This window comes from Miniopterus schreibersii (assembly GCF_964146895.1).
Source record: "Miniopterus schreibersii genome assembly, chromosome: X".
Lineage (NCBI taxonomy): Eukaryota > Metazoa > Chordata > Mammalia > Chiroptera > Miniopteridae > Miniopterus > Miniopterus schreibersii.
In genome coordinates this window covers 25552076-25573322 of record NC_138104.1, presented here as the reverse complement: position 1 = coordinate 25573322, position 21247 = coordinate 25552076, and the positions used below count along the sequence as shown (strand labels likewise).

General features: G+C 33.4%; 1 protein-coding gene across 3 annotated transcripts in view; it reads right to left on the bottom strand.

The window, feature by feature from the left end:
- Nucleotides 1-2530: 2530 nt before the first annotated feature.
- RBM41 (RNA binding motif protein 41) overlaps nucleotides 2531-21247 on the bottom strand; it is a 55895-nt gene continuing 37178 nt past the window's right edge. For 2 of the 3 annotated variants that reach the window (XM_081126769.1, XM_081126771.1), the window contains exons 7-8: nucleotides 6576-6723; nucleotides 3662-4951 (exon numbers count right to left, since the gene is read on the bottom strand). In XM_081126769.1, the coding sequence (XP_080982895.1) occupies nucleotides 4785-4951; nucleotides 6576-6723 (315 nt within the window). In that variant the 3' untranslated portion in view covers nucleotides 3662-4784. Of the gene's footprint in view, nucleotides 4952-6575; nucleotides 6724-21247 lie in introns of all 3 variants that reach the window. The other variant, XM_081126770.1, reaches the window with a different exon arrangement.

The window sequence follows — 21247 nt, the reverse complement described above, 5'->3', positions numbered from 1 at the left end:
GGGCACCGACATCCCACACAGTCAGAAATCCACATGCATGTAACTTTTGACTCCCCAGAAACCTAGTTGTCCCTGGGTATCCGTGAGGGATTGGTTCCAGAACACCCTGAAAATACTAAAATCCATGGATGCTCAAAAATAAAAAAAATAAAATCCATGGATGCTAAAGTCCCATATATAAAATGGTGTAGATCAATGCATAGTCAGCCCTCTGCTTCCATGGACTCCCAGCCACAGATTGAAACATTACAGGTATTTATTGGAAAAAAAAAAATTATGTACAAATGAACCTGCATAGTTCAAACCCATGCTGTTTAAGGATCATCTGTACATATTTCTTGCTTTTTAACTTAAAGTAAAATCCTGGACACCATATAGTTCAGAATGTATTCATAGATATACCCCATTATCTTAATGGCTGTATAGTATTCCACTAAATGGATATTCCACAATTTATTTATCCATTCTCCTACTGCTGGACATTTGGATTGTATTCAATTTCTTTTTGTGTGATTTTGAGATATAATTCACATACCATAAAATTTACCCATTTAAAGTTTAAAATCATGGTTTGTAGTATATTCAGTCCTGTACAATCATCACAATCAGTTTTAGAACATTTTCATCAACTTCTAAAGAAATCTCACACACTTCAGCTATCACCCCCTAGCCCGAAGCAATCACTAATCCATTTTCTGTCTCTATATTTGCCAATTCTGGACATTTCATATAAATGGAATCATATAACATAGTCTTTTTGTTACTGTTAATTCATTTAGCATGTTTTCAGGGTTTTCCCATGTTGTAATACTTTTCAGAAGTGTTCCCTCCTCTTACTTTTTGGAAGAGTTTGTGAAGAATCTGTATTAATTATTCTTTAATGTTTACTAGAATTCATCTGAGAAGACTTTTAAGCCTAGCCTTTTCTTTGTGGGTACTAAAAAAAATTACTAATTAACGTTTTTACTTGTTACAGGTCTTTTCAGATTTTTTTCATTGGCTTCAGTATTTTGTGTATTATATTTATTGGCATACAATTATTCATAGTGTTACTTCATAATTTTTATTTCTATAAGGTTAGTAGTAATGTTCCTCCTTCACTTCTGATTCTAGTAATTTGGATTTTTTTTCCTGGCCAGTCTCTGAAAAGGTATGTAATTTTTGTTGAGCTTTTTATAAAATCAATTTTGGTTTCATTGACTTTACTGTTATTCTAGTCTCCATATCATTTATTTAAACATTTTTCTTCCTTCTGCTTGCTCTAGGTTTAGTTTGCTCATCTTTTTCCAGTGTCTTAAGGTATAAATAAGGTTAGTGATATGTGATCTTTTAAAAATATAGGCATTTGTACTTACAGTTTTTTAAGTATTGCTTTAAGTGCATCCCATAAGTCTTGGTATGTTGTGTCTTCATTTTAATACACCTCAAAAGATTTCCTAATTTCCCTTGTGATTTCTTCTTTAACCCACTGATCACTTAGAAGTGTGTTTAATTCATATTTGTGAGTTTTCTAATTCTGTTATTGATTTCTAGTTTCAGTCTATGTGGTCAGAAAACATACTTTGCATGACTTCAGTCCACTTAAATTTGAGGTCTGTTTTATGGTCTATCCTGAGGATGTTTCATGTGCACTAGACAAGAATGTGTATTTTGCTCTTGTTGGGTGAAGTGTTCTATAGATCTCCTTAAGATCTACATGATTTTATGTGGTATTTAATGAACAAAATAAACCAATGGACAAAATAGATCCAGAGACATAGAAGCAGGGAACAGATTGATGAATCTCAGAGGGAAGGCAGGGGTGGGTGGGTGGATAGAGATTAACCTAAGAACTTATATGCATATATGCATAACCCATGGAAACAGACAACAGTGTGGTGAAGGACTGGGGGGGAGGGTGGAGAGGGTCAATGGGGGGAAAAAAGGGGACATTTGTAATACTTTCAACAATAAAGATAAATTAAAAAATAAAGATCTACATGATTTATAGCATTTTTCAAGTCTTCTAATTCTGTTTATCTTCTATCTTCTGTCTAGTTATTCTATTATTGAAAATGGGGTACCAAATTCCCCAATTGTTATTGTAGACTTATATATTTCTCCCTTTATTTCAGTTTTTGATTCATGTATTTTGGTGCTTTGTTGTTAGGTGCATATACATTTATAATTTTTATATTTTTCTGATGTATTGACTCTTTTATCATTATAAAATGTCACTCATTGACTCTAGTGACAGTCATTGTTTTAAAGTGTATTTTGCCTGATATTAGTATGGTCACTCCAGCTTTCTTATAGTTGCCATTTGCCTGATATTTCTTTCTATCCTTTTACCTTTGTTTGTACCTCTGAACCTACAAGTATGACTCTCATAAATAGTATAGAGGTAAATCTTGTTTTTTCCTCAGGCTGACAACCTCTGCCTTTTCATTGCATTGTTTAATCCATTCATAGTTATTATTCACATAGGTGTATTTAAGACTGCAATTTTACTATTTGTTTTCTATATGTCTCAAATTTTTTGTTTTTGTTTCTCCATTTCTCCCTCTGCGTTGCTTTAGATTGAAATTTTTCTAATACAGCATTTAAATTTCTTTAATAATATCTTCACTATGTATTTTCAGTTATTTCCTTAGTGGTTGCTCTAAGGCTTACCATGCACATCTTAACTAAATTGTCTTCAGATATATACTAATTTCGATGAGATATAAAAACCTTAATCCTATATAAACCTATTCCTTTCCCTACTTCATGATATTATTGTTTTACATATTATTTTTACATGTTATAAACATAACAATACATTGTTATAATTATTACTTAACATAATTTTATGTCTTTTGAAGAAGTTGAAATAAGAAAGCAGAGCAAGTATATATTTATAGCTTTTTTATATTAACCTTATTTCCCATTTTCTTATTTCCTTCATTTGATCCAGTGGATTTGAGTTACCATCTGAAGTCACTTCGTTAGTCCAATATAGTTTTGCTTCCACCCACCTCCTTTGTCCTGTTATTGGCAAATATATTACAGTTTCACATGTTACAGGCCCTAAAATGCAACTACATACATACTGTTTTATAAAATTTATTTTTAAATCAATTAAAATAAAGGAAAATGCACTTAAACTGTCTTTTATAATTACATAATTAAATTTACCCGTGGTATTTTTTGTATGTGTAGATTCAAATTACTGTCTGAGGTCACTTGCTTTCCACCTGAAGAACTTCCTTTAATATTTCCTGTAAATCAGGTGTGCCAGCAACAAATTCTCCCAGTTTTTATTATATGGGAATGTCTTTGTTTCATCTTCATTTTTGAAAAATAGTTTTATTGGATGTAGGATTCTATAGTGACAGTTTTTTTCTTTGAGCACTTTGGATATGTTATCCCACTGCCACCTCCATTGTTTCTGATGAGAAGTCAGCTGTTAATCTTATTGGTGTTCCATTGAAAGTGATGCTTCATTTTTTTCATGTTGCTTCCAAGACTCTCTGTGTTTTAGCATTTTATTATAACACATTTGTGGGTTTCTTTGTTTTACCCTACTTGGGGTTTGCTGAGATCCGTGGATGTGAAGATAATGCTTCTCATTAAATTTGGGATGTTTATAGCCATTATTTGTTAGAATATTTTTTCTGCTTTCTTTCTCTTCTCTTTTTTTCTGGTACTCCCATTACAAGTATGTTGGAGTACTTAATGATTGTATACTCTGTTCAATTTTTTTCATTATTTTTTCTTTCTGTTCTTCAACCTGTATACTATTATCTCATTTAATTCTTACAACCCAATGAGGTAAGTAGTATTAGTATCCTCATTTTATAGATGAGAAAACTGAGGCTCAGACTAAGTGACTTGCCCAGTTCATGGAGTGGTAAATGTGGCTGTGAAGTTCAAACACAGTTCTGAGGCCAAAGTTTGTACTACCTCCTCTATACCATATTGTCTTTCTAGTCTCCAGCAACTATAAACAAACAACTGGGGAATTTGGGACTGGCTACCTCTCTTCTAGAGAGCTCTTTCTTCCCATCTCCCCTTTAGTATTTTTTGCTAGTATACTCTTCTTCTAAAAGGCATATACCTAATATCTAACATATATTAAATGTTTATTTGATGTTTATTGCTTTGAATTCAATGATTACTGAATGGTAGCTAGTTTAATGACCAGGAGAATATCACTATTTAGATCTAGATGCTTCATTAGAAAAATATATGGCTTTTTGAAGACATTGATAACTTAATAGAAAGTATTCATTAAATATGTATACTGACTTATGAAACTACCTATTATTACTACTGATAGTTCTTATTTAACAACATTTGTTAATGTTTAGGCCTGAGTCCTGGTCATTTATTTACTACATGAATACAATGAGGGACAAATGGACTCTAATAAATAAATATTTCAACATTTAGTTTTTTTAGTTCTGCATATAGGTGGCAGTCTTGTAAAGAATGTTATCTCTAGGAATAGGTATTAAGACCACAGATCAACTATGAAGATTTAAAAAAAATCCTTGGAAATAATCCTTTGCAATTTATCCTGAGAAAATGATACTCTTTGTACTTTACCCTTCACACTCAGTATCTTGTCTGTCCTATATAGTCTTTGATTATAGAAAGTGTTTTTTTACCAATTCTTCCAAAAGCTAAAGGGATTATCTTAATTAGACTGTTTTCTTCCACAGTTTCTCTTCAATTTCAAACACATTGCTATCTATATAGAAATTCTAGATCCAAGATTCTGATCAAGAAAGACTTCCTGGGACTCATAATCTATAGTTCTTCTAGCTACCACTGATTTCTGTAGTGCTTTCTGTAGCAGATGATCTGAGAGAAGCAGCCTGGAGATCAGACTGTTGCTTTTTGTTCTTTCCAAATTCTATCACCAAAATTTTCCCATGTAGTTTATATCCATTTATTAGATGAAACGCTTGCCATGCTATCTCCTTATCTAAAAGGAAAAAAAAAAACAATTTACACAGGGTTTAATAATCCAATTCTATTCCCAGTTTACTTTATGTTTTTTTTTTGCCTTGGGAGGCTATAAGGCTATATAGCTATTTGATTTTATTATCTTTTCCATAATCTCAAATTTGTATAACTCAACAAGATTAAACTAATGGCTAAGAATAATGACTAGAAAAACTTGAAATGGGTTTGGGAGTGCCTTGTAATTTAAAGATATAGGTAAAGAAACAAGAATATAGACAGTGTGTTAAAGAAGGCTAAGCTATAACTACTAATACACAAGCCTCTATCTTAGATAACAGATTATAGGTATTGTGAGAATAAAATCATTTTCAAAATGGGCAACACAAATAGAAGAGGTTATCGTGGTATTAAGGTCATTTTGCTACTTTCATCTTTTGATAGGACAGTGATTGTGGGAGCCCTCATTGAGATAAATAAGTGTAATAATTAATCCTCATAAGCACATGAAACTTGAGATGTGAGAGTAGTGTACAACAGTAGTATTCAACTAATGTGTCTCAGACCCTTGATGTGGGAAATCAGGAAGGAGTGGAATTATTGATGGGAGTCTGTGAAATCAAAAGTAGACAAGCAATATCTTTAGGCTGAACCAATTTATATCACAATTTATGTATGTACTATAAATTTTTAAATGTGGATAGCTGCTATTATGATTAGTAAAACAGCTATCCATTTGAAAGAACTTAATTTATAAAGCCTTTTTATTATATATTTTTCTTAATTAATGCATATTAGGTGGGGGAGATCCATGAACTATTTTTTAAGTTTAAAAAGGGTCCTCACACTTAAAAAGACTAAAAAGCACTAGTGTATATCACCCACAAACCTTTAATAAGATAGCAAAGATGGTATAAGACTATTGGAGTTTGGAACTGCTCAAGTGTAAATCATTTGCCTTTACATAGATTACTAGACTGTTTATAAGTGATGATAGTTTAGGAATGATGAAAAGTACAGCTCATAACCAGCCGCTACCCCCCTCCCCCCCAAAAAAAATGATAGCCTGGTCTGTCACAGAAACTGAAATTCCTGTATTACTGATCCCTTTGGATTAGGATACTGAAATCACATGTTAAGATGCAAACTAGTTATAAGAATATATCACCATCCACTAACTATGAATTACTAGTGAATCAGCATATTAGCTTGCAGTCTCTTAGTCCTAAAGGAATAGGGCATTATGTAAGTGTAAGTGTTCTGATCAGAATACCAATATATCAATAAGCAATATAATTATAACTTGGACTACAAATACTATTGTGAGCAAGGGTAAAGTAAAGTTTTTAAAGGTAAAGTTAATTTTGATAAAGTGAGAAGAAAGTAACAAGACTGGGGAAAATTGAAGACAATGGAGTAAGGTGGTCATGCACAGTAAACAGAGGAGAGAAAGCACAAAAGGCAGAATAGAGGAACATTGAAAACATTTTGCTTACTTCTCTTCCCTTCTTCCCATGTGCTTATTTAAGCACCTGCTTCTCATGTGTTATAGAGAAATCAAATGATTGTATCTAAATTAGAGAGGGTATAAGTAGTTTCTAATGATAATTCTACAACGCACTAATTAACCAGATAAAGCTACTTACTGGGAAAGGTGATAAAAGCTTGCCCCCTCATTCGGCCAGTCATCATTCGAAATTGAATTAGAGGTCCTTTTTTCTCCTGGAATCGAGCGAACAATGAGACAAGATCTCTTTCGGTCACCCGAGGGCTAAGGTTCTTCAGGTATAACACCTAATGTAAACCGAAGATCAACAGAAATATCACATGAGGGAGGTAAAGCAACTACTTCATTGTGGTTAGAAATCATTAGTTTCAGATATAGATGGTGGATAGAACACATGAATCTAATTTTACTCCCTCCAGAAAAATCTCAAAAACTGTAGTATTTTTTTTTTTTTCTTCTCTCTAACAAATCTACAAGGTCAGGAAGAACAAGAAAAGAGATAATAGAAAGAATATTCTGTAAGCTGGAAAATACTAGATTAGTATACTCAAGAAAGCTGAATCTTCAATCATCAGTGGGAAAAGCCAGAAACCAATCCAATCTACACCTAAGAATTCTAAAACAGTTCAGTAGCTTCATGTATCTCTGGAAATGGATGTAAAGGGATGGGGTTAAGATAAGGTGGGTAGGTTGAAAGCTGCTTAATAACCAACTAGATCTTAAAATATCTGCCCCTACAATATGCTGCTAGGGAAAAGCCACTCCTAATCCTGGTGAATACTGCAGGCTCATTCTCTGAATATAAGGAATGCCAGACACAGTTGAATGTGTGAATACTGTTTTTTAAAGCAAGATAATTAAGATAAATAATTCATACTGAATGCTGACGACACCCCAGACAGTTTCCCCCATTTGGCTCCTATAATGCTGGTAGTACCCTCCTAAGCAATAGTTTGTTAAGTGTCTTCTCTGACGAATCCGATTAGCCCCAAGAAGAAAGATCTAAAAATACTAATTTGGGATAGGGAATTTCTCCAACAAATGGACCAGCCAGATGACTTTAAAGTGAAGCTCAAAGTTAACAAGGACCACTGATGTACTCAAAGCTCCCAATCTGTTTTTGGCTCCTACTCATAAATATGAGCATGGATTATCAGGCACCTGAGGAAAGCCTCTAATGTGAAAGACAGAGAAAAAAACAAACAGAAATGAAAGCAAATAGGAGAAAACAGAGACCACGCAAAGAAGAAAAAAATCTTCAGAAACCATCATGAATACCCTCAGAGAAATAAGAGACACCATTCTATCTATTAGGAATGGGATGCTATTTTTTTTTTTTAAAGGACAGTCAAGAAAATAAAAAAGAGCTACTTAATGTGACTTAAGCTCTTATTGGCTTAAAGTAAATTATTATAACTCTAAGAAATTTGTTATAACTTTAAGTAAGCCAATTGTAACCATAAAAAAATACCTATAAGGAGATACACAAAAGAAAATGAGAGAGGAAAAAGCATATCATTACAAAACAAATCAATGAAACACAAAGGTAGACATTAAGAGAAAAAAGAGGGACAAAGCTACAAGACAGAAAACAACTAATAAATGGCAATAGTAAGTCCTTCCCTATCAATGATGACTTTACATGTAAATGGATTAAACCCTCTTATTGAAGACATACAGTGGCCAAATGAATAAAAAAAGATCCAATGTATGCTGTCTAGAAGAAATTCACTTTAGATATAAGGCCACACATACGCTAAAAATGGATAGAAAAAATATTCCATGTAAATGGCAACAAAAAGAGAGCAGGGGTATCAGACACAATAGACTTTTAAGTCAAAACTGTCACAAGAGACAAAAAAGAACATTATATAATGATAACAGGGTTAATTCCCCAGGAAGATATAACAATTATAAATATATATGCACCCAACATCAGAACACCTAAATGCATGAAGCAAATGTTGAGAGAACTGAAGAGAGAAAATAGCAACACAATAATATTAGATTTCCATACCTTGCTTTCAATAGCAGAAGGAAAACTAGAAAATTCACAAATATGTACAAATTAAACAAATTACTCTTGATCAACTAATGGGTCGAAAAGAAATTAAAAGTGAAATTAGAAAATATTTTGAGACCCCCCCAAAAAAAATGAAACCATATCATAAAATATATGGGATGTAGCAAGAGCAGTACTAAGAAGGAGGTTTATAGTGATAAATGCCTATATTAAAAAAGAAGAAAAATCTCAAATAAACAACTTTACACCCCAAGAAATAAGAAAAAGAACTAAGCCTAAAGTTAGCAGGAAAAAAAATAGATTAGAGCAGAAATAGACAAAACAGATTATAAAAACAAATTTTAAAAATCAACTAAGTTAGGAGTTAGGTTTTTTTGTGTGTGTGTGTGTTTTTTTGTTTTTTTTTAATATATCTTTATTGATTTCAGAGAGAGGAAAGGAGAGGGAGAGAGAGAGATAGAAACATCAATGATGAGAGAGTCACTGATCGGCCGCCTCCTGCACGTCCCCAACTGGGAATCGAGCCCACAACCCGGGCATGTGCCCTGACTGGGAATCGAACCCTTATCGCCTGGATCCTAGGTCAACGCTCAACCTCTGAGCCACGCCCGGCTGGGCAGGAGTTAGTTTTTTTTAAAGATCAACAAAATTGACTACCTTTAACTGGACTAAGAATAAAAAAGAGAAGACTCAAAATCAGAAATGAAAGAGGGCACATTACAACTAATGCCATAGAAATAAAAAGGATTATAAAAGACTACTATGAACAATTCTGTGCCAACAATGTGGTTAACATGGAAGATAATAAGTTCCTAGAAACATACAACCTATACTAACACTAAATTATGTAGACATAGAAAATCTGAACAGATTTATAACTAATAGTAAGATTGAATCAGTAATCAAAAACCTCCCAACAAGAAAAGCACCAGAACCAGATAGCTTCATGGGTGAACTCTATTAAACACTTAAAGAACTAATGCCAATCCTTTTCAAACTCTTCTAAAATAGTGAAGAGGAGGGAACACTTCCAAACTAAGTTTATGAGGCACCATTACCCTGATATGAAAAGCAGAAAAAGACATTCCAAGAAAAGAAAACTACAGAAAAATATCCCTGATTAATACAGATGCAAAAATCCTCAACACAAAACTAGTAAGCTGAATTCAAAAGCACATTAAAAGGGTTTTACACCATGACCAAGTGGTATTTATCTCTGGAACATAAGGATGGTTCAGTACATGAAAATCAATAATTGTGACACACCACATTAACAGAATGAAGAATTAAAATCACCTGATCATATCAATTGATGCAGAAGAAGCACTGACAAAGTCTAACACCCTTTCATGATAAGAATGCTCAATAAATTAGGAATAGAAGGAACTTACTTAACTTAATAAAGGCCATATATGAAAAGCCCACAGCAGACCTCATACTCAACAGTGAAACACTTAAATTTGTTCCTCTAAGATTAGAAACAAGGCAAGGATACCCACTCTTCTCACTTCTATTCAACATAGTACTGGAAGTCCTAGCAAGAGCAATTAGACAAGAATAAAGTAAAATAAAAGGCAACCAAATTGGGAAGGAGAAAGTAAAATTATCTCTGTATATGACATAATCCTATGTGTAGAAAACCCTAAAGACTTCACAAAACTGTTAAAAGTAATAAACAAATTCAGTAAAGTTGCAGGATACAAAATCAACAAACAAAAATTAGTAGCATTTTTAAACAATAAACTGTCTGAAAAGGAAATCAAGAAAACAATCCCATTTACACTAGCATCAAAAAGAATAATATACTTAGAAATAAAGTTAACCAGGGAGCTGAAAGACTAATACACAGAAAACTATAAAACATTGATGAAAAAAATTGAAAAAGACACAGAGACGAAAAGATATTCCATACTTGTGGATTGGAAATATTAATATTGTCAAAATGTCCAAACTACCCAAAGCTATCTACAGATTCAATGCAATACTTATCAAAGTCTCAATGGCAACTTATAAAAAAAATCCTAAAATTCATATGAACCACAAGAGACCCCAACTAGATAAAGCAATATTAAAGAACAAATGAGGAGGCATTGCATTTCCTGATTTTAAACTATAGTTATCAAAACAGTATGGTACTGGTACATACTGACCAGTGTAACGGAATAGAGAGCCTAGAAATAAATCACACATTTGTGGTAAATTGATCTTCAACAAGTGGGGAAAGAATACACAATGGGGAAATAATAGTCTTTTCAATAAATGGTTTTGGGAAAACTGGATAGCCAGTGTAAAAGAATAAAATTGGATGCTTATCTTACACCATAGACAAAAAATAACTTAAAGTAGATTAAAGACTTAAAAATAAGATCTGAAACTCTAAAACTCCCAGAAGAAAAAAATAAGGAAAAAGCTTCTTGGCATTGGCCTTGGCAATGATTTCTTGAATATGACATTAAAAACACAAGCAACAAAAGCAAAAACAGACAAGTAGGGTTACATCAACTAAAAACCCATGCAGCAAAGGAAACAATCAGCAAAGTGAAAAGGCAACCTATGGAATGGGTAAATATATTTGCAAATCATATATCGGATAAATGCAAGTCATATATCAGATAAAAGATTAATATCTAAAATATACAAGGGAATCCTATAACTTAAACCCCCCCAAAACAAATAACCCAATTTTAAAAATGGAAAAAAAGTTCTGAGTAAACATTTCTTCAAAAAAGGACATACAAATTGCCAACAGGTATATGAAAGGATGCTCAACATCACTAATCATCAGAGAAATGCAAATCAAAACCTCGCTGGAATATCATCTCATGCCTGTTACAAAGGCTATTAAGGTAAAAACAAAAGTAAGTGTTGGTGAGAATTTAAATTGGTATGATGACTGTGGAAAACAGTATGAAGGTTCCTCAAAAATTTAAAAATATAACTACCATATAATCCAGCAATCTCACTTCTAGGTTTTTATACCCAAAAGAACTGGAATCAGGATCTGGAAGAAATATCTGCATTCCCTTGTTCGCTGCAGCATTTATAATAGCAAAAACACGAAAATAACCTAAATATACACTGACAGATGAATGGATAAAGTAAATATGGTGTATAAATACAACAGAATATTATTGAGCCTTAAAAAAGAAATAAACCTTGTCATTGCTACAACATAGATGAGCTTGGAAGACATATGCTAAATGAAATAAACCAGACACAGAAGAACAAATACTATATGATTCCACTTATATCAGGAATCTAAATAGTCAAATTCATAGATGTGGATAGTAGAATTGTGTTTACCGGGGGCTGGGGTAATTGGAAAGTTATTCATCAAGGGGTAGATAGTTTCACTTATGCAAGATGAGTAAGTCCTACAGTATAATGCATATAGTTAATAATACTGTATTGGATACTTAAAAATTTGGTAAGAGAATAGATCTTATGTTTAATGTTATCAAAAGAAAAAAGAGGGAGAAAGGAAATCCTGGAGGTGATGGTTAAGTTTAGGGCACTGTATATGGTGACAGTTTCATGGTATATATTTATCTTCAAACTCATCAAGATGCATACATTAAATATGTACAGCTTTTTTGTATGTCAATCATATATCGATTTAAAAAAGAAAGTAATCAAAGAGACAAAGGACTTGTACATTGAAAACCATGAAACATTGCTCAAAAAAATTAAAGACTGAAATAAATGCTTCCATGGACTGGACGATAACATGGATAAAATGTCCACACTACCCAAAACAATCTACAGATTTAAGGCAATTTGTATCAAAATTCCAATAATCTTTTTATAGAAATAGAAAAACAGTCCTAAAATTCATATGGAACTACAAGAGACCCCAAATAGCCAAAGCAATCCTGAGAAATGAAACCTGGAGGCCTCACACTTCTTCATTTCAAAACATACTACAAATCTACAGTAATCAAGACAATATGACACTGTCATAAAGACAGACATATAGACCAATGAAACAGAATAGAGAGGCCGGAAATAAACCCACACATATACAGTCAACTGAATGACAAGGGAGGAGGGCAAGATACACAATGGAGAAAGGACAGTCCTTTCAACAAATGGTGTTGAGAAAAGCTGATGTCCATATATAAAAGATAAAATTAGACTCTTATTTTATACCTTACACAAAAATCAATTCAAAATGGATTAAACATAAGAACTGAAACTCTAAAACTCCCAGAAGAAACCCTAGGTGGAAAGCTTCATGACACTGGCCCTGTCAATGATTTCTTGGATATTAATTAGATCAGAAGCACAGGTAACAAAAGCAAAAATAAAGTAAGACTTCATCAACCAAATGCTTCCGCACAGCAAAGGAAATACTCAGCAAAGTGAAAAAGCAACCTACAGAATGGGAGAAAATATTTGGAAACCATGTATCTGACTAGAGGTTTATATCTAAAATATATAAGGAGCTCCTATACAACTCAATAGCAAAAATAATAAAAATAATAATCTGATTTTAAAAAATGGGCAAAAGGTCCAAATAGACATTTCCTCAAAGAACACATACAGAAAGTAAGTGTTGATGAGGATGTAGAGAAGTTGGAACCCTTGTGCACTGCTGGTAGAAATATAAAATAGTGCAGCCTCCATGGAGAACAGTGTGGAAGTTCCTCAAAAAATTAAAACTGGAACTACCATATGATCCAGCAATCCTACTTCTGGGTTCTTATTCAAAAGAATTAAAACCAGGATCTCGAAGAGATATCTGAATTCACATGTTCATTGCAGAACTGTTCACAATAGCCAAGGCATGGAAATAACCTAAATGCCCATCATGGATGAATAGATAAAGAAAATGTGGAATCCCGAAACACCAATCAGACAGAATATATGCGCCACTATGTTCATAGCAGCACAATTTACAATAGCTAAGATCTGGAATCAGCCCAAGTGCCCATCAGTAGATGAGTGGACAAAAAAGCTCTGGTACATTTACACCGTGGAATACTATGCAGCTATAAAAAAGAAGGATCCCTTACCCTTTGAGACAGCATGGAGGGACCTGGAGAGTATTATGCTAAGGGAAATAAGCCAGTCAGAGAAAGACAAGTATCAGATGATCTCATTCATATGTGGAATCTAATGAACAAAATAAACTGATGAACAAAATAGATCCAGAGACATGGATGCATGGAAAAGACTGAGGGAACTCAGAGGGAAGGCAGGGAGTGGGTGGGGAGAGATTAACCAAAGAACTTATATGCATATATACATAACCCATGGACGCAGACAAAAGTGCAGTGAAGGCCTGAGGGGATGCAGGGTGGAGGGGGTCGATGGGGAAAAAAGGGGGGCATCTGTAATACTCTGAACAATAGAAATAAATAAAAGAAAATGTGGAATATTATTCAGTTAGAAAAAGGAAATTTTGTCACATGCAACAACATGAATGAACCTTGAAGGCACTGATGCTAAGTGAAATAAGTCAGTCACAACAGGGCTAATACTGCATATCACTTGTGATATCTGCAGTAGTCAAACTCATCGTAGCTGTTTAATGGGTATAAAGTTTAGTCGTGCAAGATGACTAAGTTCTAGAGATCTGCTGTATGGCATTGTGTCTACAGTTAAGAATACTGTAACATACACTTAAAATTTTGCTAAGATGGTAGATCTCAGGTTATATGTATTTTACTACAATAAAAAGAGGTGGGGAGAAAAAAGATCTCTATATTTACTAGCGTAAGTTATATCCTTTAGTATTTTGAAAGAACTTGAGAAGAATTCAGACAGGAGCAACAAAAGCAAAGAGCTAGAAAATAGAGCCCTTAAATGACTTAACCACTGGAACGTATGAATAAATATATTTAACACTGTAATAAGCAGATTTTTTTCTCAAAGTCATTAAAAGCTGAATATCCACATATTTAGCATTTAACTATACTTTATCTTAAAGACAAGGACATAGAATAACTGATTTGTGGTTCACTTAAGTAATTTCAGGTGATCTAGAGTTTTGGTTCTGAAATACTCATCATGAAAGCATCATCAAATTAAATGACCATAGAAAGGGGTATGTGAAATATATGGCAAGTTTCTCACCAAATAGGAAAGATCCATACTAAGATTGTTCCCTTTGACATGAACATTTTTAAAAAATCAAGAGGACTTCTGGTCGAGGTAGCTCGGTCACTTCTTGCTCGGATGCATCTTCTCTGCTCCAAAAACATACATACATACATATATATGTACATACACAAAGGTATGTACATATGTACATATCTACAACATACATATATATTCATATATATGCATATATAAAAAGATAAACACAAAGATACAGCTAGGTTCGGAAACAAGATAAACATTCCTGTGAAATTAAAACAAACCCTAAGTGATAATAGAGAATGAGTATCTTTCTGGTGTTCCTCTGCAATACATGGTATTATTTTGTATTTTTCAAACTTTATATAAATGGTATTATACTATATACACTCTTTTTCAGCTACCTGTTTAAAATTTTTAAAAAACAGACTTTATTTTTTAGAACAGAAAGACTTACACATTTACAGAAAAACTGAGAAGCTAGTACAAAGACTTCCCATAAACCTCACACCCAGTTTCCCCTATTATTCATATTTTGCATTACTATGGTACATTGTTAAAATAATGAATTAATATTAATGCATTATTATTATTTAATGTCCATGTTAATTCAGATTCCCTTAGTTTTTCCTTAATGTCCTGTTTTGGTTCCAGGGTCCCATCCAGGATAGCACAGTACAATTCGTTTACATGTGTCTTCAGGCTCCTCTTAGCTGTGGCTGTTAATCAGACTTTGTTTTTAACGATCTTGGCAGTTTTGAGGAAAACTGATCAGGTACTTTGTAAGATGCCTTACTAATAGAATTTTTCTGGTGTTTTTCTCATGGTTAGATTGGGGTTATGGATTCTTAGGAAAAATACTACAGATGAAAACTGCAATTTTGATCACATCTTACCAAGCATACATACTATCAACATGACTTATGACTGTTGATGTTGGCCTTGATAACCTGGTTGAGGCAGTTTTAGGTTTCTACGCTGTAACATTACTTTTTCCCCCCTGCCTTTCCAAACTGTACTCTTTGGAAAGAAGTCACTATAAGTAGCTCAAAATGAAGGAGTGGTGGAGCACCTACATAAATACAGAATTTTTCTGCATGGGATATTTGTATCCTCTCTCCCATTTATCAACTTAATTGTTTTATTTATTATCACAGATATTTATTCTATACTTTGGATTATAATCCAACACTAATTTGCTTAGTTTGTTGCACAAATTGTTCCAACTTTGGTCACTGGAAACTCTCAGTTGGCTCCTGTGCTCATTTGACATACCGCCCCCCCCCCCCAAAGTTTTTATGTTGTTGTTTTTAGCACTTTCTTATTTTCTGGCAATACAAAATGCCCAAGGCTCATCTTGTATATTTCCTGCCCCCAGAACTAGAATCAGCCATTTCTCTAAGGATCCCTCGTTACTTTTATTAGAGAATGGTATTAGAAACGAAGATCTGGGTGCTGAACGTGCACGCTGCTATTGGAGTGTCACTTCATTTAGATCCTCTCGGCTGACAGAAAAAATTGTTTAATAAGTAATCTGTGTATATCTATAAATAATTCTATATGTAATCATCCACATATTAAGTTAAACATGAGTTCATTCTCATGTTTCCAACTATAAACCATTACCACATGGATCATTCTAGTTTCCTCCCTTTGCTTATCTGTAAATTCCAAGTGTGAGAAACCTGGCTCCCACCTCTGCCATGCATTTACTTAATTGTTCCATTTCATTGTACACGTATATCAGTGTCAGAATTGTTAACCTGTACTCCCATGTTACAAAATCTTATCAACTAGGGTACATTGATTATATGCTGTTCTGTTTGCCTCTCTGTTGCTTCCACACTGCACAGATTTCCAAAGATACTTAGTCAGCACCTTTTCCCTCAGACCTTCACTAAGGTTGCTTCATAGATTTGTAACACATTCTCTTGTCACAGTCTGCATTCTTTCCTGGGGTTCTCCAACCTCTTAAATGATTTTTTTAATATTTGCATACATCAAGGGTCACTCTTTATGCTGCACAGTGTTATGGTTTTGACAAATGCATGTCTTGCATCCCCTATTACATTATCATACAGAATAATTTTACTGCCCTAAAAATCCTCTGTGCTTCAATTATTCCTTTCTCCTCCACTTCCCCCAGACTCCTGGCAACCATTGATCACTTACTGTTGCTATAGTTCTGTTTACTGAAATGTCATATAATTGGAATCACACAATATGTAGTCTTTTCATATTGGCTTCTTTCACTTATTAAAATGCATTTATAGTCCCTCTGTGTCTTTTTGTAGTCTGACAGCTCATTTCTTTTTATTGCTGAATTCTATTCCTTTGTATACATGTAGCACAGGTGAATGTTTCCATTCATCTATAGAACATCTTGATTGTGAGCTTTTGGCAATTATGAATAAAACTGCTATGAACATTCACATGCTGGGTTTTGTATAAATATAGGTTTTCAAGGCAATTGCAGTAAATAACTAGAAGCATAATTACTGGATCATATGGTAAAACACTGTTTAGCTTTGTAAGAGACTCAAACTAACTTCCAAAGAGATTGTATCATTTTGTATTCTCAACAGCAATGAATAAAAGAGTTCCTGTTGCTCAGCATAATCTAGAGCATTTGGTAGTCAATTTTATTGATTTTAGCCATTCTAATGAGTGTATAATGGCATCTCATTATTGTTTTATTTTGCAGTTCCCTATGACAAATGGTGAGCTCCTTTTTACATGCTTATTTGACATGTAAATAACTTCTTTGGGAAGCTGTCTTTTGCCCATTTTTAATTGGGTAGTTAATTTTACTACTGTTGAGTTTTATAAGTTCTTTGTGTATTTTGGATACAAGTCCTTTATTAGATATGTGTTTTGAAAATATTTTCTTTCGGTCTGTGGCATATTTTTAAAAATTCTCTTAAAAGTATCTTTCACATAGCATATGTTTATAATTTTAATAAAGTCTGATTTATCAATTTTTTTCTCTCATAAATCAGGCTTTTGGTGTTTATCTATAAATGAATCACTAAACACAAGGTCACTTAGATTTTTCTCGTAGACGTTTTATGGTATTGTGTTTTACGTTTGGATCTACAATCTATTTTGAGTTAATTTTTTTTTGAAGATTGTAAAATCTGTGTCTATATTCATTTTTTTAAATGTTGATATCCAGTTGTTCCAGTACAATTTGATGAAAAGACTATCCCTTCTCCATTTAATTGCCACTGTTCCCTTGTCAAAGATCAGTTCACTATATTACTGTGAATCTATTTCTGGAGTCTTTATTCTACTCAATTAATCTATGTGTGTCTTTTTCTTCATCTACACTAAACTACTTGATTATAGTAAATCTTGAAGTTGAGTAGTGCCAGTTCTTCAACTTTGTTGTTCTTCCATATTATGTCAGGTATTCTGGATCTTTTGTCTTCCTAGAAACTTAGAATCAGTTTGTCTAAATCCACAAAATAGCTTGCTGGGATTTTGGTGGAACTATGTGAAATCTACACATCAATTTGGGAAAAATTGACACCTTAACAATATTAAGTTGTCCAATCCATAAACACAGGACATCTCTGTATTTATTTAGATTTTCTTTAATTTTTCAGCAGGGTTTTATAATTTTCTGCATATTTATCCTGCACAATTTTGTTAGATTTATACCTAATTATATCACTATTTTGTGGTGCTATTATAGATAGTGTTCTTTTTATTTCAATTTCAATTGTTCACTTCTTGGTATACAGAAAAACAGTTGACTTTTATATATAAACCTTATATCCTCCAACCTTGCTATACTTACTTATTCGTTCCAGTTGTTTTAGGTTGATTGATTGGGGTTTTCTCCATAGACACACATGTCATCTATGAACAGACAGTTTTACATTTCCCTTTCCAATATGTGTGCTTTTTATTTCCCCTTCTTGTTTTATTTAACTAGCTAGCATTTCCAGTACAATATTTTAAAAAGTGGGGAGAGGAGATATCCCTGCCCAGTTTCTCACCATTAAGTATGATTCTAGCTGTAGGGTTTGTAGATATCCTTTATCAAGTTGACAGTGTTCCCTTCTTTTCCTAGTTTGCTGAGAGTTTTGTCATTAATGGGTGTAATGACATGATTATTTTTCTTTAGTCTGTTGATATGGTAGATTACATTAACTGAGTTTCAAATGTTGAACCAGCCTTGGATACCTGGAACAAATCTCACTTGTTCATAATATAAAATTCTTTTGATACACTGTTGGATTTCATTTCCTAATATTTTGATTTTTAAATAAAAATATTTCAATAAACTATTTTGATTTTCCTAATATTTAGGATTTTTGCATCTATGCTCATGAGAGAGACTGGTCTATAGTTTTTTTTTATTGTAATATCATCATCTGATTTTGATATTAAGCTAAGGCTGGTTCTCATAAAATGAGTGAGAAAATGTTCCCTTTGCTTTTATTTTCTGGGAAAGATTGTAGAGAATGAGTGCCATTTTATATGATTCCATTTTTACTCCTCTCTTAACATATCAATTATACTTCTGTTTATAATTTTTTAGTGGTTGCCCTGGAGTTTGCAATATATATTTACAACTAATCCAAACCCACTCTCAATTAACACTATACCAGTTCACAGGTAGTGCAGATAGCTTATAATAGCTATATACACTAAATACTAATTCCTTCCTCCTATATCTTATAACATTCCTGCCATTCATTTCACTTATCCATATGCTATAATTACCTAACACGTTGCTATTATTACTTCGAATAGTTATCTTTTAGATCACTTAAAATAAAAATATAAAAATTTTACATTCAGATATTCCTTCTCTATGTTCTTCCTTTCTTTACAGAAATCTGATTTCCTAACCTATATCATTTTCCTTCTCTCTGAAGAACTAAAAAAATCCACATTTCTTACAAGGTAGGTTTACTGGTAAAAAAATTCCCTCAGTATTTGTTTGTCTGATTTTTTCCTTCACTTCTGAAGGATACTTTTGATGGATACAGAATGCTAGATGGGTGGTGCTTTTTTCTCAATACTTTAAATATTTCACATTACTGTCTTCTTGCTTGCATAGTTTCTGATGAGAAATCCAATGCAATTCTTATCTTTGTTTCTCTATAGACAGAGTGGTTTTCTTCTGACTGCTTTTCAAGATTTTCTCTGTTTTTTTTTGTTCTCTGTGTTTGAATATGATATGGTTAGGTGTATTGGGGAAGAGGGAGGGTAGTTATCCTGCTTGTTGTTCTCTGCAGAAATCCTGTATCAGTGGCCTGGTATCTGTCATTAATTTTGGAAAATTCTCAGCAATCATTACTTCAAACATTTCTTCTGCTCTTTGCCTCTTATCTTTCTGCTATTCCAATAATGTGTATGTTATACCTTTTAAAATTGTCCCATAGTTCTTGGATATTCTGTTCCATTCTTTTAGTCTTTTTTCTCTTTGCATTTCAGGTTGGGTTGTTTGTATTGACATGTCTTCATGCTTACTGATTCTTTCCGTATCCAGTCTACTGATGAGTCCATCAAAGGCATCATTTCTATTATAGTGTTTTTTATTTCTACCATCTCCTTTTCTTTCTTCAAGTTTCTATTTCTCTGTTCACATTACCTATCTGTTTTTGCATATTGTGTACTGTTTCTAATAGATTCTTTAGCATTTAATCGTAGTTATTTTAAAATTCATATATGTGATCATTCCAAAACTTGAGTCATATCTGACTTTGGTTCTGATGCTTGTTTTGTCTCTTGAGACTGTTTTTTCTTTTACTGTGCCTTATAATTTCTTCTATCTTAAAAGCCAGACATGATGTATAATGTAATAGGAACTGAGGTAAAAACAGGCTGTTAGTATGAAATTTTATGTTAATCTGGCTAGGAGTTGGGCTGTGTTTAATATTTGCTCTGGCTGTAGGTGTCACAGGTTTCAATTTCTTCTAATATCCTTGTTTTTGTCTCCCATGTTTGCTTTGGGTTTCCCTAAAAACTTCTTAAATAGAGTCTGAGCCTTGCAGGTCTTTCAGCTGTAATCCACAATTATCCTGAAATCCTGTTGATTTGGTGGTAAGGTGTAGGATAAGGGGACACACTCTGTAATCCTATAATTAAGCTTCAGCCTTTCAGTGTGCCTGTGTCCCCAGTCTGTAACCTTCAGAAGTGTTTCACAGCATTTTTTTTTCTCTCTCAGATGAGATAGGAAGGCTAGAGAGGCCTGAAGTCAGATGATTTTCCTTGTCCCACACTGGAGAATGCTTTGGTAAAGTTGTTTTCCTTGTTGGATAGTCCTTTGTTAGGTAGAAGCTCTGGGTGTACTTCAAAATGATTGATTACTTTTCTGCTCCCCATGCCAGGAACAGATTTTTCTTCTTGGCTCTTCAACTTGAGAACCTAGTGGGGTTCCAGGAAGTATTTATTGACTAATTTCAGAGGCACCATGCTACCATATATGGTAGTTCTATGAATACTACCTGATTTATTACTAGCCAGGAACAGATTTTTTTTTCTTGGCTCTTCAAATTGAGAACCTGTTATGTTCAAACACTAATCTACACTCTGCCTCAAGCAATTTGTCAGTTACCACTTAAGTATTCCTACCAGTTTATGGCTCTCATGCCTTTCCGCTCCTGATAAGTAGATCTGGGCTGTGATTCTCTGTAATTGCCTGTCTCTCCAGATTTCCAGATTGCAGTTTGCTCCGTGAATTCAGTTCT